The sequence below is a fragment of the Psammomys obesus genome, unplaced genomic scaffold (assembly GCF_907164565.1).
Source record: "Psammomys obesus unplaced genomic scaffold, mPsaObe1.curated_primary_1811, whole genome shotgun sequence".
In the NCBI taxonomy this organism is placed as follows: Eukaryota; Metazoa; Chordata; class Mammalia; order Rodentia; family Muridae; genus Psammomys; species Psammomys obesus.
In genome coordinates, this window is record NW_026585644.1 from 58,683,478 (window position 1) to 58,708,755 (window position 25,278).

The window sequence follows — 25,278 nt, forward strand, 5'->3', positions numbered from 1 at the left end:
CCAATAAAAAGACACAGACTAACAGAATGGTTGCGGAAACAGGATCCAACATTCTGTTGCATCCAAGAAACACACCTATGCAACAAAGATAAACACTACCTCAGAGTAAAGGGCTGGAAAAATGTTTTTCAAGCAAATGGTTCCAGATAACAAGTGGGAGTAGCCATCCAAATATCTAATAAAATAGACTTTCAACCAAAATTAATCAAAAAATATAAGTAGGGCCACTATATTCTCATCAAAGGAAAAATCCACCAAGAGGACATCACAATTTTGAATATCTATGCCCCAAATAAAAGAGCACCTACATTCGTAAATGAAACAATATTAAAGCATAAATTACACATTCATCCTAATACCTTAATAGTGGGAGACTTCAACACTCCACTCTCACCAAGGGACAGATCAACTAGGCAGAAAACATATAGGGAAATAAAAACACTTACAGAGTCCCTAAATCAAATGGACCTAATAGACATCAGATCTTTTCATCCAAACTCAAAAGAGTATACCTTCTTTTCAGCACCGCATGGAACCTTCTCCAAAATAGACCATATAGTTGGTCATAAAGCAAACCTCAACAGATACAAAAAGATTGAAATAATCCCTTGTATTCTATGTGACCACCATGGATTAAAGCTGGACCTCAACAACAACAGAAATAACAAAAAGCCGACAGGCACATGGAAACTGAACAACTTGTTACTCAATGACAGCTGGGTTAAGGAAGAAATAAAGAAAGAAATTAAAGACTTCCTAGAATTCAATGAAAATGAAGGCACAACATACCCAAATTTATGGGACACATTGAAAGCAGTGCTCAGAGGAAAATTTATAGCACTAAGTGCCTGCAAGAAGAAATTTGTAACATCACATACAAACAACTTAATGGCCCAACTGAAAACCCTAGAAAAAAAAGAAGAAGATACACCCAAGAGGAGCAGAAGGATGGAAATAATCAAACTCAGGGCTGAAATCAATCAATTAGAAACAAATAAAACTATTCAAAGAATCAATGAAACAAAAAGCTGGTTCTTTGAGAAAATCAACAAGATAGACAAACACTTAGCCAAACTAACTAAAAAGCAGAGAGAATCTATCCAAATCAGCAAAATCAGAAATGAAAAGGTTGACATAACTACAGACGCTGAGGAAATTCAAACCATCATTAGGTCATACTACAAAAGCATATATGCCACAAAATTTGAAAACCTAAATGAAATGGACAATTTTCTTGATAGATTCCATCTTCCAACATTAAGTCAAGATCAGGTAGAAAGACTGAACAGCCCTATATCCCCCAAGGAAATTGAAGCAGTCATTCACAGTCTCCCCTCCAAAAAAAGCCCTGGACCAGATGGTTTCAGCGCAGAATTCTACAAGACTTTCAAAGAAGTGCTAACATCAATTCTCCTCCAACTATTCCACAAAATATAAACAGAAGGTACATTACCAAACTCATTCTATGAAGCAACAGTCACCCTGATAACTAAACCACACAAAGACCCAACAAAAAAAGAAAACTTCAGACCTATCTCTCTTATGAACATTGACACAAAAATACTCAATAAAATACTTGCAAACCGAATTCAAGAACACATCAAAGATATCATCCACCATGACCAAGTAGGCTTCATCCCAGGCATGCAAGGGTGGTTCAACATAAGGAAATCCATCAATGCAATCCACCACATAAACAAACTGAAGAAGAAAAACCACATGATCATCTCCTTAGATGCTGAAAAAGCATTTGAAAAAGTCCAACACCCATTCATGTTTAAAGTCTTGGAGAGATCAGTGATACAAGGCACATATCTAAACATAGTAAAGGCAATATACAGCAAGCCTATAGCCAACATCAAACTCACTGGAGAGAAACTTAAATCAATCCCACTGAAATCAGAGGCAAGACTAGACTGCCCACTCTCTCCATACCTCTTCAACATAGTACTTGAAGTCCTAGCCAGAGCAATAACACAACTAAAGCAGATCAAGGGGATACAAATAGGAAAGGAAGAGGTTAAAGTGTCACTATTTGCAGATGATATGATAGTATACATCAGCAACCCCAAAAATTCAACTAGAGAACTCCTCCAGCTGATAAACACCTTCAGCAAAGTGGCAGGATACAAAATCAACTCAAAATAATCAGAAGCCCTCCTGTATACCAAAGACAAAAGGGCCGAGAAAGAAATTAGGGAAACAACACCCTTCACAATAGCCACTAATAACATAAAGTACCTTGGGGTGACACTAACCAAGCAAGTGAACGACCTGTTTGAGAAAAATTTCAAGTATCTGAAGAAAGAAATTTGAAGAAGATATCAGAAGATGAAAGATCTCCCGTGCTCATGGATTGGTAGGATTAACATTGTGAAAAATGGCCATCCTGCCAAAAGCAATCTACAGATTCAATGCAATTCCCATCAAAATACTAACTCAATTCTTTACAGACCTTGAAAAAAAATTCTCAGCTTCATGTGGAGAAACAAAAAACCCAGAATCTCCAAAACAATCCTGTACAACAACAGATCATCTGGAGGTATCACCAACCCCGATCTCAAGTTGTACTACAGAGCAATAGTAATAAAAACTCCATGGTATTGGCATAAAAACAGAAAGAAGGATCAATGGAACTGCATAGAAGACCCAGAAATAAACCCACACACCTATGAATACTCGATTTTTGACAAAGAAGCCAAAACCATTCAATGGAAAATAGACAGCATCTTCAACAAATGGTGCTGGTCCAACTGGATGTCTACATGCAGAAAAATGAAAATAGATACATACTTATCACCCTGCACAAAACTAAAGTCCAAGTAGATCAAAGACCTCAACATAAAACCAGATGCTCTAAATCTGTTAGAAGAAAAAGTGGGCGAGAGCCTGGAATTCATTTGCACAGGAGACAACTTCCTGAACAAAACACCAACAGCACAGGCTCTAAGAACAAGAATCAGTAAATGGGACCTCATGAAACCGAAAAGCTTCTGTAAAGCAAGGGACACTGTCATCAAAACAAAACGACTGCCTACAGATTGGGAAAGAATCTTCACTAACCCTTTATCTGACAGAGGACTAATATTCAGTATATACAAAGAAGTAAAGAAGCTGAAGAGCAGCAAACAGTAATCCAATTAAAAAATGGGGAGCAGAGCTAAACAGATAATTCTCTACAGAGGAATATCAAATGGCAGAGAAACACTTAAAGAAATGCTCAACCTCATTAGCCATCAGGGAAATGCAAATCAAAACGACCCTGAGATATCACCTTACACCCATCAGAATGGCCAAGATGAAAAACTCAAGTGACAACACATGCTGGAGAGGTTGTGGAGAAAGGGGAACCCTCCTCCACTGCTGGTGGGAATGTAAACTGATACAACCACTCTGGAAATCTATCTGGCGCTTTCTAAGACAATTAAGAATAGTGCTTCCTCAAGACCCAGCTATACCACTGCTAGGTATATACCCAAAATTTGCTCAAGTACACAAAAGGGATACTTGCTCAACCATGTTTATAGCAGCTTTATTTGTAATAGACCTGGAAACAACCCAGATGTCCATCAACGGAAGAATGGGTACAGAAATTGTAGTATTTTTACACAATGGAATACTACTCAGCAATCAAAAAGGAGGAAATCATGAAATTTGCAGGCAAATGGTGGGATCTAGAAAAGATCAGTCTGAGTGAAATATCCCAGAAGGAGAAAGACAAACACGGTATATACTCACTTATATAGACCTATAAGATATGACAAACATAATGAAATCTATACACCTCAAAAAGATAATCAAGAGAGCGGACATGGGATAAGATGATCAATCCTCGTTTAGAAAGACAGATGGGATGTGCATTGACCGAATGACAGGAGTCTACTGAGCGCATCTGAAAGACTCTAAGTAGCAGTGTTTTCAAAGCAGATACATAGACTCATGACCAAACCTTCAGCAGAGTACAGGGAATCATATGAAAGAAGGGGAGTTAGTATGATGGGGAAAGGATAGGAGTTCCACAAGGACCAAATACAGGGTCTATTCAGAGACTGACATTCAACCAAGGACCATGTATGGATATAACCTAGAACCTCTGCTCAGATGTAGCCTGTGGTAGCTCAGTAACCAATTGGTTTCCCATAGTGAGGGGAACAAGGACTATTTCTAACAGGAATTCAATGACTGGCTCTTTGACCTCCCCACCCCTCAAGTGAGGAGCAGTCCTGTTATGCCACAGAGGGGGGGTTCACAGCCAGTCATGAAGATACCTGATTAAACAGGATCGGATGAATGGGGAGGAGTTCCCCCCTATCAGTGGACTTGGAAACGGGCACGGTGGAGATGAGGGAGGGAGGGTGGGGTTGGTAGGGAATGAGGGAGCGGGATACAGCTCAGATACAGAGTTAATAAAATGTAACTGATAAGAAAAAAATTAAATAAAAAAATATGTGGTTTGTGGAAAGAGAAAAGGCTTAGGAAATTGTCTTAATTTCCAATGTGCTTTCTGTTTTGTGTACAAAACCTGTGCTTCATTTCATTCACAAAATAAAAGTCAATAATAACTAAAAAAAAAAAAAAACTGGGTAGATACGGTAGCCTGCTAGCCTGCCTGCCCATTATCCCAGAACTTCAGGTGGTTGAAACAGGGGCACTCCAATTCTATGCTAGATTAGACAGATAGATTAATACCTAGATTAGATAGATCAGCAAGCTCTAGGTTCATTAAGAGACTTTGACTCAGTAAATGAAGCAAGAAACACTAGAGAAAAATACCTTAAATCAACTTCTGACCTCCAAATGTACACATACATATGTACAGTTGTACACCACACATATGTGTGGACTCATACATGCAGACATGTATACATACCGATTAACCATGACATGTAATAGTTTCCTTTACTGCCATAATTATAGTTTACTTCCTTTCCCTGTGTCAAAATAATCAACATTTCTTCAATGCAACACAAATATTTCTTAGTTATTTTACCATTTTTCTGCAACTGTCTACCTTATTACAGGGTTGATATTCTGTGTTTTGTGTTTGCTTGGGTAGAGGGGAGACCCAGTGACAGTAAGTAACTACAGACCTGAAATATTCTGAACCAGTTTCCTGCCATGCATGTGTAACTTGTTTATACCTTCAAGGGGTTTAGACAATGGCTCCCTTGCCTTCTGTACATGTGTTCATTTCTTGGTTATGACAGCATTGTCACTGTAAGATATTGTGCCAACTATTTATACTAGGATTATTCAACTAAAACAAAATATACAATATTTTAATAACATAATTATTAAACATAATTTTATATATAAAAATCAAATGTTTCTTACTCTGCATATGTAAAAATCAGTGAAAGTTAGGGGCAATATATAAGTGCTTTCTATCAGTTTTCGCTTTTAAGTTAATCTGGTGGTACCTTTTCTCAAGTCCTCACACAGGTTTTCAGGAATATCAAGATGGTGTGCTCAAGATTCCAACAGCCTGTATCACAGTGGAAGATGCAGAAATGATGTCAAGAATGGCTTCTCGAGGGAACAAAATTGTTGTTCATCTAGAGATGGGAGCAAAGACCTATCCAGACACTGATTCCTTCAACACTGTAGCAGAAATCACTGGGAGCAAGTATCCAGACCAAGTGAGTAAAAACAGAGGATGTGCTTTATGGAAGAGGGCATTCTGGTCAGGTGGCCATTTTTAGAATAGCCAGAAGGAGAGAGCTTAAGTCTGTAGAGAAAGTCCTCATAGAATCATTAAAGCCTGAAGCTTTATGTTTTCATATTGCATTTTATATTTATATTTTCCCTATTAAAATTTTCAACATACTAAAGAAGGGAAGACAAAATTGCCGGAGCCAGCTGGGCAGAGTCGAACGGTTCTTGAGTTGGGAGTGAGGATAAAAATTAATAAAATAAACACACAGCACACAGGAAACTTTTTAAAGGTCCAGATTCGACAGCCATGGCAAAAGGCAGGCTGCTGCAGCAAGCAGTGCCAGCAGCAAGTCTCAAGTCTCTGCCTCCAACTCTGTCGCCAGCCTTTTGACCTCTCTATTTTGTGAAGAATTACTTTTAGCCAGTAAAACATCTCAGAACAATAGGTTAATTTGCACAAGGAGCTAGAGGAAAAGGTGTGATCCTCACAAGCTATCCCACCTGTTGTCGCAAACAAAAGGAGATGGACTTGTAAGTTCTCTGCCATTAGTAAAGGCCTGCTAAAAGCCATCTCTCCACCGAGATTTAAATATCAAAGCTGGCCGCTTGGAGTCATGGCTCCCAACACAAATTCAAGGGCAGAATGGGACCCATAGTGTGGAAAGTCAATCATAACAGCAAAGACACTCACCTGTATTCCCTTTAGAGCTAGAAATCATGCCAAAAATCGACAGTGTGTTATTTTTTTATTAATTTTTATTTTTTATATTAATCACAAGTTATTTAATTTGTAACCCAGCCATAGGCCCCTTTTTCCTTCCCTCCCAACACCAGCCTCCCTCTCTAATCTCCTCCCTGCCCATTTCTAAGTCCAGTGAAAGGGGAGGTCCTCCTCCCCTTCCATCTGACCCTAGCTTATAAAGTATCTTCAGGTCTGGCTACCATGTCCTCTTCTGTGGCCTAGCAAGGCTGTTCCTCACTCAGTGAGAGGGGGAGATAGGTAAAAGAGCCAGTCATGTCAGAAATAGTTTCTGTTCCCCTTACTCCACTTGGATACTGAGCTACCATGGGCTAAAACCAAGCAGGGATTCTAGGTTATATGCATACCTGGTCCTTGGTTGGAGAAACAGTCTCATAGTGGACCCCTATGTCCTGATATATTTTGTCCTTGTGGAGCTCCTCTCCTCTCCTGGTCATACTAATTCCCCCTTTTATCATATAATTCCCTGTACTCAGCTGAAGGTTAGGTTATGAGTCTTGGCATCTACTTTCTTTCGCTGCTAGGTAGAGTCTTTCAGAGGCCCTCTTCGGTAGGCTCCTGTCCTGTTTTTGTTTTCTCCTACTTCCCATGTCCATCCCATTTGTTTCTCTAAGTGAGGATTGATTATCTTACCCCAGGTCCTCTTTCTTGCTTATCTTCTTTAGGTGCACATATTTTAGTATGTTTATCCTATCTTATAGGTCTATATAAATGAGTATATACCATGTGTGTCTTTCTGCTCCTGGGATACCTCACTCAGGATGATCTTTTCTAGATCCCACCATTTGCCTACAAATTTCATGATTTCCTTGTTTTTATTTGCTGAGTAGTATTCCATTGTGTAAAAGCACCACAATTTCTGTATCCATTTCTCTGTTGATGGATATCTGGGTTCTGTCCAGGTTCTGGCTATTACAAATAAAGCTGCTACAAACATGGTTGAGCAAATGTCCTTATTGTGTACTTGAGCTTCTTTTGGATATATGCCTAGGTGGTATAGCTGGATATTGAGGTTGCATTATTTCTAATTGTCTGAGAAAGTACCAGATTGATTTCCAGAGTGGTTGTAAAAGTTTATATTCCCACCAGCAATGGAGGAGTTTCCCAATTCTCCACAACCTCTCTAGCACGTGTTGTCACTTGAGTTTTTAACCTTTGCCATTCTGATGGGTGTCAGGTGAAATCTCAGGGTCATTTTGATTGCATCTCTCTGATGCCTAAGGATGTTGAGCATCTCTTTAGGTGTTTCTCTGCCATTCAGTATTCCTCTGTCAAGAATTCTCTGTTTAGCTCTGTTCCCCATTTTTTAATTGGATTGCTTGATTTATTGCCTTTTAATTTTTTTAGTTCTTTATATATCCTGGATATCAGCCCTCTGTCAGAGATAGGATTGATGACGATTTTCTCCCAGTCTGTAGGCTGTCGTTTTGTTCTGATGACAATGTCTTTTGCTTTACAGAAGCTTTTCTTTTTCATGAGGTCCCATTTATTGACTGTTGTTCTTAGAGCCTGTGCTGTTGGTGTTCTGTTCAGGAAGTTGTCTCCTGTGCAAATGAATTCCAGGCTCTCGCCCACTTTTTCTTCTAACAGATTTAGAGTATCTGGTTTTATGTTGAGGTCTTTGATCCACTTGGACTTTAGTTTTGTGCAGGGTGATGAATATGGATCTATTTTCATTTTTCTGCATGTAGACATCCAGTTGAACCAGAACCATTTGTTGAAGATGCTGTCTTTTTTCCATTGAATGGTTTTGGCTATTTTGTTGAAAATCAAGTATTAATAGGTGTATGGGCTTATTTCTGGGTCTTCTATTTGGTTCCATTGATCCACCTTTCTGCTTCTATGCCATTTTTATTACTATTGCTCTTTATTAAAGCTTGAGGTCAGGGATGGAGATACCTCCAGATGATCTGTTGTTGGATTGTTTTGGAAATTCTGGGTTTTATGTTTCTCCATATGAAGTTGAGAATTTTTCTTTCAAGATCTGTAAAGAATTGTGTTAATATTTTGATGGGAATTGCATTGAATTTGTAGATTGCTTTTGGCAAGATGGCCATTTTCAATATGTTAATCCGACTGATCCATGAGCACAGATCTTTCCATCTTCTGAGATCTTCTTCAATTTCTTCCTTCAGAGACCAGAAGGTTTTTTTTTCAAACAGGTCTTTCCCTTGGTGGGTTAGAGTCACAATAAAATACTTTATGTTATTAGTGGCTATTGTAAAGGGTGTCGTTTCCGTAATTTTTTTCTCTGCCCTTTTGTCTTCTATATACAGGAGAGTTTCTGATTTTTTTTTAGTTAATTTTCTATCCAGCCACGTTGCTGAAAGGGTTTATCAGCTGAAGGAATCCTCTGGTTGAATTTTTCGGGTCACTCAGGTATAATATCATTTCATCTACAAATAGTGAAACTTTGACTTCTTCCTTTCCAATTTGTATCCCTTTGATCTCCTTTACTTGTCTTATTGCTCTAATTAGAATTCAAGTACTCTGTTGAAGAGCTATGGAGAGAGTGGGCAGCCTTGCCTTGTCCCTGATTTCAGTGGGATTGATTTAATTTTCTCTCCATTGATTTTGATATTGGCTATAAGCTTGCTATAAAGGCTATATTGCCTTTACTATGTTTAGATATATGCCTTGTATCCCTGATCTCTCCAAGACTTTAAACATGAATGGGTATTGGATTTTGTCAAATGATTTTTCAGCATCTAAGGAGATGATCATGTTTGTTTGTTTTTTTCCTTCAGTTCATTTAGATGGTGGATTACATTGATGGATTTCTTTATATTGAACCACCCTTGCATGCCTGGGATGAAGCCTACTTGTTCATGATGGATGATATCTTTTATGTGTTCTTGGACTTGGCTTGCAAGTATTATATTGAGTATTTTTGCATTAATGTTCATAAGAGAGATAGGTCTGAAGTTCTCTTTTTTTGTTGGGTTTTTCTGTGGTTTAGGTATCAAGGTGATCGTGGCTTCATAGTATGAGTTTGGTAAAGTTCCTTCTATTTTGTGGAATAGTTTGAAGAGAATTGGAATTAGCACTTCTTTGAAGGTCTGGTAGGATTCTATGCTGAAATCATTTGGCCCAGGGCTTTTTTTCCAAAGGAAGACTATTGGTGACTGCTTCAATTTCCTTGGGGGATATACGGCTATTCAGTCTTTCTACCTGATCTTGACTTAATTTTGATAGTTGGAATCTATGAAGAAAATTATCCATTTCTTTTAGATTTTCAAATTTTGTGGCATATAGGCTTTTGTAGTACGACCTATGCAACTACAGACACTGATTTTCATTTCTTTTTTTCATTTCTGATTTTGCTGATTTGGATAGTTTCTCTCTGCCTTTTAGTTAGTCTGACTAAGGGTTTGTCTATTTTGTTGATTTTCTCAACGAACCAGCTCTTGGTTTCATTGATTCTTTCAATAGTTTTAATTGTTTCTAATTGATTGATTTCAACCCTGAGTTTGATTATTTCCAGCTGTCTGTTTCTCTTGGATTTATCTGCTTCTTTTTTTTTTCCCCTAGGGCATTAAGTTGCTTGTATGAGATGTTACAAATTTTTTCTTGAAGGCTCTTAGTGCTATGAATTTTCCTGTGAGCACTGCTTTCATTGTATCCCATAAATTTGGGTATGTTGTACCCTCATTTTCATTGAATTCTAGGAAGTCATTAATTTCTTTATTTCTTTCTTAACCCAGCTGTAATTGAGAAGGAAGTTGTTCTGTTTTCATGTGTGTGTAGGCTTTATGTTATTTCTACTGTTGTTGAGGTCCAGGTTTAGTTCATGGTGGTCAGATAGAATACAGGGGATTATTTCAATTTTCTTGTATCTGTTGAGGCTTGCTTTGTGACCAACTATATGATCTGTTTTGGAGAAGGTTTCATGAGGTGCTAAAAAGGATATATACTCTTTTGAGTTGAGGTGAAAAGTTCTGTGGACATCTGTTATGTACATTTGTTTTAGGCCCTCTCTAAGTGACTTTATTTCTCTATTTGGCTTCTATCCAGATGATCTGTCCTTTGTGAGAGTAGGCTGTTAATGTCTCCCACTATTAAGGTGTTGGGATCAATGTGTATTTTAAGCTTTAATAATGTATCATTTATGAATGTAGGTGCTCTTGTATTTGGGACATAGATGTTCAGAATAGTGATGTCCTCTTGGTGGATTTTTCCTTTGATGATGTGTACTGTACCTCCTCATCTTTTTTGATTAATTTTGGTTGAAAGTTTATTTTATTAGATATTAGGATAACTACCCCAGCTTTTTTTCTGGGTCCATTTGGTTGAAAAACATTTTTTCAGCCCTTTATTCTGAGGTAGTGTTTATCTTTGTTGCAGAGGTTTCTTGGATACAGCAGAATGTTGGATCCTGTTTCTGCACTCATTGTGTTAGTCTGTGTCTTTTTATTGTATAAAAGTCCATTGATGTTGATAGATAATAGTTTCCAATGAACATTAGTTCCTTTTATTGTGGAGTCGGTGGTCTTACTGTGATTCTTTGCTTGTTTTAATTTTTGTAGGGACATTATCTGTATCCTATGTTTTCATGGGTATAGTTTTTGTTTTCTTTTGATTGGAGTTTTCCTTCTAGTATCTTCTGTAGGCTGTTTTGCTGTGTAAAAATTGCTTAAATTTAGTTTTGTCATGGAATATTTTGTTTTCACCATCTATGTTGATTGAAAGCTTTGCAGGGTATAGTAGTGTGCGCTCATAGCCACCATCTTGGATCCCCTGTGTGTTAATTTTATGAGTATTTTAAAAATCATTTTAAACTATAATAGTGTAGAATCTAGTTCCTTCATTATAACACAAGGAAACCATCCTACATAGAAATCCACTTTTTTAAGTCTGCACATAGCCACAGAGTGGCTGGGAAAGTACCCAATCTCGGGGAAATACAAAACCAAGCTTTAGTCCACAGTTTAAGTGCAGATTCCAGATTTCATGTATGTTTCAAATGATCTACACTAGCCAAATAGTAAATGATGGGCTACCTACTTCCTGGGCGTTAGAGAACTTATCGAACTTATCTACAAAGAAATGGACATGTCACTGATCTCTATAAGGACATGAGTTGCTAGCAAAATTCCTGTGAGAGATAGATGAGACAGTGTCCACTGGATAGCTTGCATGTGTTGGGCACATCATAGGCCATTACTGAATTTACATGTATGTAATATGATACAAAATATGTAAAAATATTTCATAGACGTTCTGGTATAAAATTTAGTAGCAACTATTATTCTGAAAACACAAGTTATTCAGAGTTTTAGATTTATACTCTTGTGACAATGTCAATGAGGTGAAGGAAAAGGTGAGCAGTTATGCCTGATGATAGAGAAGTGAGACTCTTGCACAGGTTTGGATGTAGCACTTCTGTGCACCTATAAAGACTCTTTTAATGATAGGGATCTTTTCTTTCTTCTCAGATCCCAGAACCTGGGCATCATTATCCATGGGGTTATAACAAATACAAGATCGCACTAGCAACAAAGAGTCAGTTAGCTATAGAAAAAAATGACATTAAATGTTGAGAAAAAAGCCAGTCCATCTTCCTGTTCTTTTGGGAAACTGATCACAGCAGAACAGCTAAGAGCCTGTGTCCCAACTAAGAGTAATCAGGACCCTTTCAGTATAATCTTCACTGGGTTGTATTAGCAGCTTTGTGAGTGAGGCAGCAGAATCTGAACATCAGAACAGGTGATAGAGGGAGTGCATTATGGGATCCTTGTTCTTTAGAAGCCATGGTATGTCAGAGTCTGAAGCTGAGATGTTAGGCAGACGAGTTCTTGAGTACCAAAGACTGAGATAGTTCTGGCTCTGGCAGATCCCATGAGGCCATGCGCATTTTCTAGCTGTGATAACTGGAGACTCTTTATGTAAGTAATAAATTATCAATGTAAGTGTGTAGTTGAATGAGATTTGAAAACATTTCTATAATCATGGCACACAAAGAATCTCTTGGGCCTTTCTGTAATCCATATTTTTCTCTACCACCTTTCCCACTGGCAAGCAAAGGTCTTCTGCTTCCAACTATGAGTAGTGGAGAGGGTCCTGAGTAGTGAAGTGTTGAGTGAATGTATGTTATTGACATTACCATGACAGGGACCCTAGCCTCAGACAGATAGGAGTAGCCAAACCCCTTCCTACATAGTGGTGCTCAGAGAGGTGACAAAGTCTTCCTTTGTTCCATGTGAGGATGTTGATAATGTATGCAGAAAACATCCACCATATCTTTCTTGGATAGAAATGTATGATCTGCTTTCTTACAGAGACTGTTCCTACTAAGATTAGCTACACAAGTCTACATGATATAGCTGTTTACCATAAAAACCTCTGTTTATCTATATTTAATAAACCTTTTTGTTCAGCTGTTGCAACAACCCTACCTCACTGTTCAACTCTATATAATAATCATAGGGAGCTTCCAGGATACTTCATTTTCTCCATCAGAGGGCCCAATATGCCTGATCCCAGCTTTTCTGCTAGTCCATATGTTTGTCTTTTCTTTATTTCTTCACTAGCTGAGTCAGACTCATCCCTAAAGCCATACTGGAAATGACATTTAACTATGGTTTTTCATCTTCTAGAATTTCACACGTAAACACAATCATATAATGAGCCTGGCTCCTTTCATTCAACATAATACTTTTGAAACTTACTCATTTTTCAATTGTTTCTTATTTTATGTCAGTGAATTTATATAGATTTGTTACAGTATGCCAATCTACTCTGCAGTTGGTAGACATGTACTGATTTCTAGGTTTTGACTATTGTGAATAAAATCTCTGTGAATACTGTTTTTACCTAGTCTTTCTGTAGACTTATGTTTCTATTTCATTGCTAGGTGATCTGAGCGTTAAGCAAACTGAGCTTTATCAACAGTCTCTACATTCACCTTTTCCAAATGAGTGTTTTCAGAAATCTCTGAAGATTAATGCTAGGAAGATGGGTCACTGGGTCAAAGTGTTTGCAGTACAAGCCTGACAAGCTAAGTCCAGAACCCCGGAAGACATGGAACAAGCTAGATGCAGTTGCATCTATCTGTGATGTCAACACTTCTAAGGTGAGATGGGAGGCAGAGACAGGGAATCCAGACGTTTGCCAAGCAATTAGCCTAGAGTAGGAAGTACAACATCTGAAACAAGAGAAACCCTGCCTCAACAAGGTGGAAGGCAAGAGCTTCTCTCAGAAGTCATCCTCTGACCAACACACATGATATATATGTGTGTATATATATATGCACATATGTTTACATATTGTATAAAATTTATATAAAGTAATATATTATGCATATTATATAAATATATAATTTATATAACAATATATTATACAGATTACATATAATATAATGTGTGTTTATTATATCGTATAATATTTATATAATATTTAATAAATCTATACAATATTATATTTATTATATTAGAAATATATAATTTGAATTAAATATTACATATATTATGCATGCAATAAATTTTTCTCTAATATTTATACTAAAGTTCTAGAGACTAAAGATAAGTACATTCTACATAGCACTACCTAGAGTTGGTCATTGATACCTTATTATCAAGATCTTTAAACAGGTTAGCAGAAATACTCCAACTAAAAAGCAACTGCATAACTGATTTTCTCTTGAGTTTAACTGTGGGGCATCTAAGGAAGAAAACTAAGAGGATGAGAAGGAAGAAGGCAGAGCAAATGTTTGTTCCCAGGACTTGTACCAAATGGTTTCAGCTAATGTATCCTGCAAGGTTCTTTCTTTGTCTTGACCTTGAATTCTGTGTAATACCTTCTTCCACACAATGGGAATTTGTCTTTAGAGACTTCACAATAGCAGCAGGCAATCTGGGCAGAAGCCACTCCACATTTCATGCCCACCTCTGCAGATTGTCTTCAATTCTTTGCTAACAATGATTTTTCTTTGATCTCTCCTGCAAAGACCCCCATCAGTAGGGCCACAAGAAAAATAATCACTCCTAAAGCAAAGAAGTATCATCAAAGGTATGCAAAAAAAAATGACTATTGAGGGTAGCCTATGTAGATGTGACGCTTGTGGGTTTTTTTTTGTTGTTGTTGTTTGTTTTCTTGTTACTCTATCTAGTAGACAACTGTGGGGATAATTAAGATATTGTGAATTACCCCATCATTGTAAGATTACTAGAATAGCATGGCAGCCAAATATTGTGCATAATATAAAATTGGTTGTTGAAGTTGATACACGATATATTGAGAAAATCTCTAGGAATTAAATAGAGTTGTGCACATCAAAAAAAAAAAAAAAGAAAGAAAGAAAAAGAAGAAGTAATAGCATAGCCTCCACAGAAGAAATATATATTTCTTTATTACAATTTGGTTTTTATTACTACAGTTAGGGAAGAATGCTTCTTATGACTTGATTGGTACTACTGTGAAGGAGAGAGGCAAGCATATCTTGTTGGGGGCTGGTGTGATGCCCTATGTATACAAACACTGAATTCTGGGCCCTAAGATCTGGCTGCAATTGAAATGAGTGCATTGTCACTTATACCAATCTGTGTTATTTAAACTTTGCTCCCCAATTATTTACGATTGGTTACTAAAAGCTAGATATCCTGTAGCTGGGCAGAAAAGAGGTAGGAGGAGCCTGTGTTCCCAGGCTCAAGGCATCAGGTAGAGAGAAAGAGAAACAAACATGGAGAGAAAGGATGTGGGCTGAGAGATCAGATGAATCCCAGACAGGACCAATACTGGAAAGTAATTTTGGGAATACACCTGGGAAAGAGCAAGACGACCTTAGAAAATTAATATAAATCAGATCTGCCCAGTTATTGAGCTCATAGCTTTTTAATGAATATAATAAATCTCTGTGTCTTATTTGAGAGAAAGAATGGCCAAATAGAAAGCCTCCAAATTTATACATTTTCTATAATAGTTGACACCTAATGTGGAATTTGAACCTACAACTCTGCAATTAAGAGTTCCATGCTCCTTCAGTACCATTTTCTGTTCACTTACTCTTCCTTAGGACTCTGTGCCACCAGACTTGCCACATATATATTTTTTTGTTTGTTTGTTTCTTGGAATGACTATCTCTTTTCTACCCAGCTACAAACTGTGTACTCTGATTTTATCATAAACTGGCATCTCTATGATTCGGGCATTTTGTTGGATTCAGTAAATCTTGGAGGAAGTACATTTCACTGAGACTAACAACTGTCTAAAAACTATTGAGAGTAATCTCTGAATATCTTCCTTGTCAACAAGTAGGCAGACCCATTGCTTTGGTCCTCCGTTTGACATGCTAAATGTCAACATGGGGAACCTGTGGCTAATCAGAGAGCTTACTTCCTGGTTAGTAATAAAAAAAAGGAAGAAAAAAAGATACTGGGGTTCTAAAGTATCCTTTATGGGCAGGACCCATCACTTTCCCCCAGCTTGACCTCTTCCTCCATAATCTAACTCCTAAAGGTTCCACCACAACCCATTAGTGCCATCCTTGGAACTGTTCACTAAGGAACATTTGAGATCCAAGCATCAAGTTGTTTCCAAAGCCATCTCTTACATGGCTGTAGAGAATCAGAGTAAGAATATGATCATTATGATTTCTGAACTGCAGTAGAAATGTTACTTCAACCTTATTTGATAAAAATTATTTTTTAGAAGTTCATAGGAAATCTTTTAATATCATGAGTAAAATTTATTCAGATTAGATCCACTAAAGGGACTGTGATGAAAAACAAAACAAAACATAATGACAGAAACAGAATGAAGTCTTCAGATGACAGAGCTACACCACAGAGTTACACATTCAAAGTGACACAAAATGCATGATGAGGACACATATCTAGGTTCAAGACTGCCCAATTCCTCCCCCCCCACCGCCAAGTGATTCCATTTTGCCTGGGAATGCCTTAGTTGAAGGCTGTGCAAGTCTGAAGAATGAAGGTTGAATCAGAATCTAGACCGTGCTGTCCTTACCAAGTCACCACACAAGAAAAATTGTATCACTCTTCTGTGATTTTTCTCCTGACATCTCTATCCTAGGCACAAAATACTCTAATGTATTTCTTGTATATATTGTCCCTTGCTGTTTGCCTGGTGTACCTGTCATGGGAGTTCCCCTGGATCACTTGCCAGTGTCTGATTCATTTTTTCTATGTATCTCCCTCACTCAAATGTGATGTCACTTGGGATATTCTTTGGATATGTAGGTGGTGTTTTTTGATACTCTCTTCTCTGTGATCCTGTTCATATCTTTTATTCTCACCAGTCAGCATGCAGGTGGCTCTGTGAGCAGAAGGCCACATAGATGAAGCCAAAATAGATATTATCAGCCATGCACTTAAAACAATCTTTTTAGGAATCTCTCATGTTGATTCCTGGGAACAGATAATTTCTTTTGAACCTTAGAGTTTTCCTAGATCTTCCGAAGTGTAGGAAATTTAATTTTCTAAAAACAATTAATATACTCAAGAATTCTTCTGAGGAGAGAATAAGGAAATGTAAATTGCTTTAGATTATTTTGAAGGGAATTACAGAGTTAATAGCATTAACATTAATTTTAATAAAGCTTCAATGAGGGGATTTGGTTTTATTTATTTTATTATAAATAGATTATGTTCTCATATAATCTGTCCAACAGAATAAAAAGAGCCCCAAGAGCAGGCCTTAGAATCAGAGACGCATTCATTCATACACTCAGGAGTTCCATAAAAATACTAAGCTGGAAGCTATAATATATATGCAAAGGACCTGGTGCACACCTGTGTAAGCCCTATTTTATGGCTTCAGTCTTTGTGAGTTTACATCAAACTTGCTTAGTTGGTTCAGAGTCTTGTTCTCCTGGTGTCCTCCATTCCCTACAGCTCTTATATTCTTTGCACCTCCTCTTCTCCAGGGTTCCCAAGGATTTGATGGAGATAGTTCATTTAGACTATTGAAATGTCTATCTGTGGGTCTCTGCATTTGTCCCCATCTGCTGCCTGAGGAAGATATTCTGATGATGACTTGATAAGGCATCTATACATATAGCAGAATATCATTAGGAATCATTTTATTGAGACTTTTTAATTTTTGGACCAGTAGTGTTTGGGTTTACCCTACATTTCTTGTTCTTGGTCACGCAAACAGTGTTGAGTATGACTTTCATCTAATAGAGTGGGCCTTAAGTAAAATCAGACTTTGGTTGGCTCTTCCACAATTTCTGAACTACCATCATTGCTCTAGGCTATCTTGTAGGCAGGACAGAATGTAGGTCAGAGGTTTTGCAGCTGGGTTGATGTTTGTTTTGGTGGCCTACAGAGTACCTTCATACACAGACAGCAGTAGAAAATAAAGGTGAAAGTTCCAAAGTGGGCCTCAGTTCAACTTGTTCATGTTCAATGAATTGAGTGGGAGCTGTCATTGGCAATAGAAACCCACTGCCATGTTTTCAGAGAGTAAACCCATTGTTTTAGCAGCAGCCTGGGTTGTTTGGAGATTTGGCCAAAACTCAATTGAATGTAACCTAATCCTGTTACTGGAAGGCACATTTGGTAACAAGAGATGGCCAGTAGAGACTCTATGTCCTCTAATGTTAGGAGACATCATTAGGACCACCTACATGTATTTTAGAACGTTTTCATTACATTAAGTTTCCATATTATTTCTCAGATACCCCTCAATTGCAGCAGTCTCTCCCAACATTCTTTTTGTTCTTCTCTTTTTATTATTTATTTTCCTGGGCCCGAACAACAATTTAATTTTCACAATCCTATATTATTTCAAATATAATGCAGTGCTCTGAGCCTCAAAATGAGTCTCAGGAGACTCAAAATGAAAGTAACAAGGTTTCATCCAAATACTTTATTATCTCTAGAGTAGGGACAAATTTCTCACAATCACCACTGCTGACTATTTGGATGAAATACTTCTTTATTGTTTGTTTTCCCTGTGCATTGTTGGATGGTTGTTAACCCTGGAATTCCTCCACTGCTAATGCTCCTTTCCACAGCCTTTTCTCATACTTTTTGAGCCTTTAGCCATAAAAATGTCTCTGGACAATGTAAAATGTCCCCTGGGGAGTAAAAGTCACCTGATATTGAGAATTCTTGATGTTTAATGAAAGGAAGAAGACCAGAGGTGGTATGAGAGTTTAATGTTTTTGTTTTGTTCTGTTTTTCTGCCACTAACAAGCTAAATGACTTGAATTAACATGTTGGATAGTTTTTGTCAAAATGACACAAGTTAAAGTTATCTAAGAGAAGAGAACCTCAATTAAGAAAATATTTCCATAATATCAGGCTGTAGGTAAGCCTCTAGGGCATTTTCTTAATTAATGATTGGTAGGTAGGCCCATTCCATTGTGGGTAGTACAGTCCCTGGGCTGGTGGTCCTGGTTCCATAAGAAAGCAGACTGAGTAAGTCATGTGAAGCAAGCCAATAAGCAGCACTCCTCCCTGGCCTCTGCATCAGCTCCTGCCTTCAGGTTCCTGCTCTGTTTGAGTATTTTTCCTGACTTCCTTTGATGATTAATACCAATGTCGTAGTGTAAGCCAAATAAATATGTTTTATACATAAATTGCTTGGTTATGGTGTTTCATCACAGTAATAGTAACCCTAACTAAGACAAGCACTTGATCCTTCATAAAGAGGGACTTTACTTGAAAAGGCAAAGGTCATTGCCAACCCTAAAATACCATTATTTAAACACACAAACATACATACACACACACACACACACACACACACACACACACACACTTCCTCACTAGAGCTGGGTAGCAGTAACACATGTCTTTAATCCCAGCACTCAGGGGCAGAGGGAGCAAGTGTATTTCTGAGTTTGAGGCCAGCCTGGTCTACACAGTGAATTCCAGGACAGCCAGGACTTCATGGAGAAATGCTGTCTAGCAAAGGGAAGCAAAGCATAACAAAGAAAAACAAAACCCATAAAACACGTGATATGCATGTATGAGAACTTCATGAATATAAAAATCATAAAAAGAATAGTAGAAATGATACTTCATTGTTCTGGAAAAGAAACAATAAAACACTACACAAAATAATTACTCTTTGTAAAAATGTATTTTTTATTAATTACAGTTTATTCACTTTGTATTCCAACTGTAGGACCACCCCATTGCCTCCCAATCACAACTTTTCTCCCTCATCTTTTCCCATGCCCCTCCCCGAGTCCACTGACAGGGGAGGTCCTCCTCCCCTTCCATCTGACCCTAGCCTATCAGGTCTCACCAGGACTGTTTGCATTGTCTTCCTCTTTGGCCTGGTAAGGCTGCTCTCTCCTTAGGGGGAAGTGATCAAAGAGCCAGCCACTGAGTTCATGTCAGAGACAACCCCTAAACTAATTACTCTTGATGCAAATAATTATTATACATGTGTGTGTTAAAATTGTCATGGCACACTGTAAAATGTGACAAAATAGAAAATAATGTATCAATATATTAAAATTTAAAATATTAAGAAACTACATAGACAAAAGAGTTTATGATGGACACATGGTACACAGCATGTGCTGCTGTACAGTGGTAAGACATCATGGGAGCCCTTCTGAAGTATTAGGGCAGCATACTGATTCATAGCAAATGAGTGCTAACAACTTTTTCCTCTCTATTTCAAATACAGTTAGTTCTCCTGTTCCAAAAAAACATTTTCTCTTCTTGCTCACACTTATTTTGCCTTTATTTAGTTTTAATGTGTCAGCATGTATTGAGGATCTGCAGTGCTCTACAAACTTTTGCCTATGGGACATTGTTTCCATAAAGTAGCTTAACGTAAAGCACATGTTGAGAAACACTGTGGGTTATGTTTTTCTTATTCCTTCCTTCCAATTGTTCATTAATATCACAATCATTGTGTGTCTAGTACATTCTAGCAATGACTTTGCCTAAGAAATTTGGCATAGAGTCTAGTAAACATCTTCACACTGTGGCTCTTAGGCTTTGTTTGTAGGTTGTGTCGTCCTTCTGGATATAAACATTGACATTTTCTAGACAGAGAACAGCTTGAAAAAAGCAAGGAGTAAAAAGTTTATGGGATGCATTGGGAGGAACAGACCCCATTTTTACTGTAGGCATCCTAGAGTCACTGAACATTTGAAGTGGAACTCTGTTTCACTGCATTCAGACCAGTATATACAATTGAGTAGCCAGAAACTGAGCATTACTCAGCAGGACTTTGGCTGAGAAAACTGAAGTGGTGTTAGGAAAGAGAAGGACCTAGGAAATATTTGAAAGCTAAAGTTGGCAGGAGTTGTTGAAGTTCAGGTATAAAAGAAAAGAAGGAAGTATGCAGGTAGTATGAGGAGGAGGTTCTGTGCATTTCTTCCACATTCCCACAGGTACTTGGCAGGGTGGCATAGAAATCACAGCTCTTTGAGTTTCATAGTAGAGAGTGACAGGTAAACAACTTGGGAAGTGTGTTCATGGGCAGTGTGTGGTGCCGTGAGTGCCATCATATGTCAGTTCATGGGAACTCATTTCAGAGACACTATCCATGCCAACAAAGTGGTTTTCTGGAGAGAGTAAAACTTAGAAATGGTAATGCTTCTAGGAACTGAGTTGAGGTGGACAGTGTATATTCTAAGGAGAAGAAATAATACATATGAAAGGGCCAAATAAGGATGAGATGTAATTTCCAAATTCACCTGATAGTGCATCTCACTATCATGAGGGTATGCTGTAAAATAACCTAGAGAGAAAAGCATGGCCTGTTTTGTATGCTTTTCAAAATAAATTAACGAAAAGCTGAGCAATCCTTTTGGAAACTGTTCTAATACTGATGTTGTCAAGATTCTCATTGAAGGAATAAACAAAGCTTGATTGACCTCGTGGACAGATTGATTGCATACATAATTGAATGTTTACAGGCACTTCCTGAATGAATCTCTTCCCTTCATCTGAATGTATCACATGGTCTGATGGGTTGTAAAACCTTTTTGCAGAGTACACCATGTTGCTTTGCCTGGGTGGGAACATTTTTACCAACTAAAGCAGATGTTCAAACTTCCATGAGCAAAGTAATTATTAAAAATATTATGAATATATTGGTTAGAACATTTGCTCACATCATAACTTTGGGTGGGAAAATTTTAAGGCATGGGGTTACAGTTTTAAGCTGTCAAACACATTCTTTATTTTCTTTCTTGTTGTAAACTTTTTGTGTCTGAGAACCAGCCAAACCAAATCATGGGAGGAAAAAGATATGTGTGGTAAGCCTGAGATATTTTATTGTTTATTTTTCAAATTTCTGAAATGTGCTTGTGACCCTGCATGCCTCTGGACTCAGCCAAAGAGTGAATGGAAATAACTCCAGCTATTTTCAGTACATTGCCACCCAGGCAGGCAAGACAAACCCAGGGAATACTCATTCCTGTATTCAAGTCATTCTTGTGTGCCAAATAAAACTTGCAAGGAGTGGGACATGCTTGTTCATAGGTAGCACACCTTGCCCTGATTAATGATATAATAATAAGATAAATACAATCATTAAAGATGAGAATCTAATATACATTCCCAGAGCACTTAGTACTGAAAGGTGTCATTCTAGATTTTTTTCACATATTATCTCATTAATGAATAAAGTTGCTATTCCTGTGTAACAGCAAACAGACAAACAAAACAAAACAAAAAAAAACCAAAAAAACAAACAGAAAAAGATGCAAGGGATAACAGAGTTTGCAATCTTGGCAGCAGAGCTGGAATTTCAGCTCATGTCTGTCCTGTCCAATAACCTATGTCCTCAGCCATTCTTCACCCTATACATCTTAATTTCTTTCTAGTTTGTAGAATACTTACAGCTAAATAAGGTCCCCCGTTTTACACTGAATAAATGAAAAAGGAAGCAACCATCAGCAACATAGGTAGAAAATGCTTATTGAATACCTGTGTATGTAGGGCATGAGGTAAGGAATCTTCCTGAGGCAGAGAAGAGAAAAGAGAAAGGGATCTTTGTCAAGTAGTTGGTGGGTAATGTAGGCAGCATGTTCTGGAATGAGTTCAGCCTCCTCTGTAGCCATGCACGGACTGTATCCTGGCTGGCTCAGTAATGAATGCTACATATTTTGTGATTTACAGTATACTTTTATCTATATTTCCCTCAGTCAACAACAACATGGCTAATTACTACAGTCCTCACATTAAAGATGAGAAAGCCAAAAAGAAGATTAAATGGGATTAACAACTGAAGTCAGATACATACCTTATAGTGGGAGATAAAAGACAAGCTTCCTGGGACAGGGGGAGAGCTGGTGGAGTGTTTGCCTAGTATGTGCAAAGCTCTGGATTTGGTCCCCAGCATTGCATTAAAAACGGGAATGGTGCTCCATATATCTGAAAATTGTTCAACCATACAACAAGGACATTTGCTCAACTATGTTCATAGCAGCTTTATTCGTAATAGCCAGAATCTGGAAACAACCCAAATGTCCCTCAACTGAGGAATGGATAGAGAAATTGTGGTACATTTACACAATGGAATACTAAAAGAAATTAAAAACAAGGAAATCATGAAATCTGCAGGAAAATAGGTTTATAAAATAAACATACTAAAATCTATAGTCCTAAAGAAGCTAAACAACAAGGAGGACCCTAGGGAAGAGGCTTAATGCTCATTCAGAGAAACAAAAGGGATAGACATCAGAAGTAGAAAACTGGGAACAGGACAGGAGCCTTCCACAGAGGACCTCTGAAAGACTCTACCCATCAGGGTATCAAAGCAGATGCTGAGACTCATAGCCAAACATTGGGCAGAGTGCAGGGAATCTTTTGAAAGAAGGGGGAGATAGAAATACCTGGAAGGAAAAAATGCTCTATATGGAGACCAACAGAGCCAAAATATACGGGCCCAGAGGGTCCTACAGAAGCTGATGAATCAACCAAGGACCATGCATAGAGACGACCTAGACACCCTGCTCATGTAGCGCATGAGCAGCTCAGTATCCATGTGGATTTCCTAGTAAGGGAAGCAGGGGCTGTCTCTGACATGGACTCACCTCCCCCTGGTGAGGTGGCCTATCTAAGACATAGAGAAAGAGGATCCAGGCAGTCCTGATGAGACCTGATAGGCTAGGGTCAGATAGTAGGGGAGGAGGCCCTACTCTATAAGTAGACTGGGGGAGGGACATAGGGAAAGCTTTGGAAAGGAGGAAGGGTGGGACAGAGGAGATGAGGACAGGGGCCACAGCCTGGATACAAAGTGAATAAATTATAATAAATAATAATAAGTAAATAGTTTTTAAAAAAGAAAAAAAAATTGGGAGTAGTGGTACTTGTGATACCAGTACTCAGGAGATAGAATCAGAGGATCAGAAGTACAAACTTATTCTTTGCTACTTGACAACTTTAAGGTCAGTCTGGGATACATGAGACCTTATCCCAAAAATGAAAACCCAGAGTGTGGTTCTTTTATAAATTGTCTCAGTTATTGCACATAGGTTTGCAGTGTTACACAGCATAGAATAAATATGTTGAGAATATAAAAAATACATCTCAAGAGTAGACATGTAAGCAAGAAATATTTACAGAGTAATGCTGGCATTTTTGAGTGTACCCACAGTGTTTTTATGTCCTTTTGAGAGGCTGAGCTGAGTTCCCCTCCGTTACATGTATGACTGGCTTCCAATGAATAAGATTAGGTAGAAGTGATATATGGTATCCAGGATTTGGACAGAAAATGCAGGGTGGTTTACAAGCACTGCATTTTTCTCTTTGCACATTCTAATGGGTCACTTGCTAACATAGATGCCAGCTACCAAATTGAGAAGATGCTTAGGCCACACTTAGGACAGGTAGAGGTCCATATGATAAGGAATGAGGCCTTCTTTCATCACATAGTACAATCCACCATAGTAATGACAGAGAACCTTGTTGTAGGTGACGATTAACATTTACTATTGATATATCTTCTGGTAAAGCTACTGCTAATCCTAAACAGCTGTATAACCAAATCACCACAGAGAGACTATGATTTATTTAATTAACCTAGAACACAATGCTGGGCAATAGTTATTCCATCCTAAACCTCCAAGCCCTCATAGTTTCCTAACATTTAGATTTCCCACATTATACTTGATTTTAGTGATATATTAGGTCCAGTCCATCTCTCCATGTCGTTCCAAGATCTCTCTCTCCTGCCTCTGTTCTACCAGCTTCTGCCTCCGACTGCTTCCTGTCCTCTGGCTCCTCCCTCTTTTCCTGCTTCCCTTCCCTTGCTCAACATTGTGGCTAGTTGCTTTATTTTGGCATGTTTACAGAAAGTTGAGACAGGTGAGGCTTAGAATAAGTATCACAGTGCAATGTCTGGATTGAAAGCAGAGAGTGGGAGAGAGAAATCAGCATTTGAATGAACAAGGATAAGGTGTATACATTCCAAAAGAACATTATACCAACCAAACCTCAACCAGAACTGCCTCTCTGAACCATGCTAGATTCTTCACCAACAAAAACTATGAAAAATAATATTTGTGCAAGATACTATTTTTCTAGAAAACTCATGTATCAATAAGAGTACAAGATACATAAAACAGAGTGTGTCTATGTTTTCACAAAAGCTAAGTGGTAAGGATGAGAAATATGAACAAATGTTTAACAAAAAGTAAAGAACTTATTGCAAGATGTCTTAGGCAAAGAGAACATCTGGGTGCACAAATACATGGACATGTGCCGCAGCCAACACACTTACAAACTTGCATAATATAGGATAAGAAAAGATCACCCAGCTCAAAATGAATACAATTTTGAAGAATTTACCATGGTATAATATAACAACTACTGTTTATATAGTGGTTTTCATCCATAAGGATTTTTTTTTGAAAGACAGGAAATTGATTAAAACATTGTTGGAAATCTTTACCTCAAAGCCAAAGGCCAAAGAGCGCTGTC

General features: G+C 37.9%; 1 protein-coding gene across 3 annotated transcripts in view; it reads left to right on the plus strand.

The window, feature by feature from the left end:
* Positions 1-25,278, plus strand: part of Cpq (carboxypeptidase Q) — a 581,425-nt gene that overhangs the window by 238,143 nt on the left and 318,004 nt on the right. For all 3 annotated transcript variants that reach the window (XM_055620026.1, XM_055620042.1, XM_055620034.1), the window contains one exon: positions 5,432-5,639. In XM_055620026.1, the coding sequence (XP_055476001.1) occupies positions 5,432-5,639 (208 nt within the window). The remainder of the gene's footprint in view (positions 1-5,431; positions 5,640-25,278) is intronic.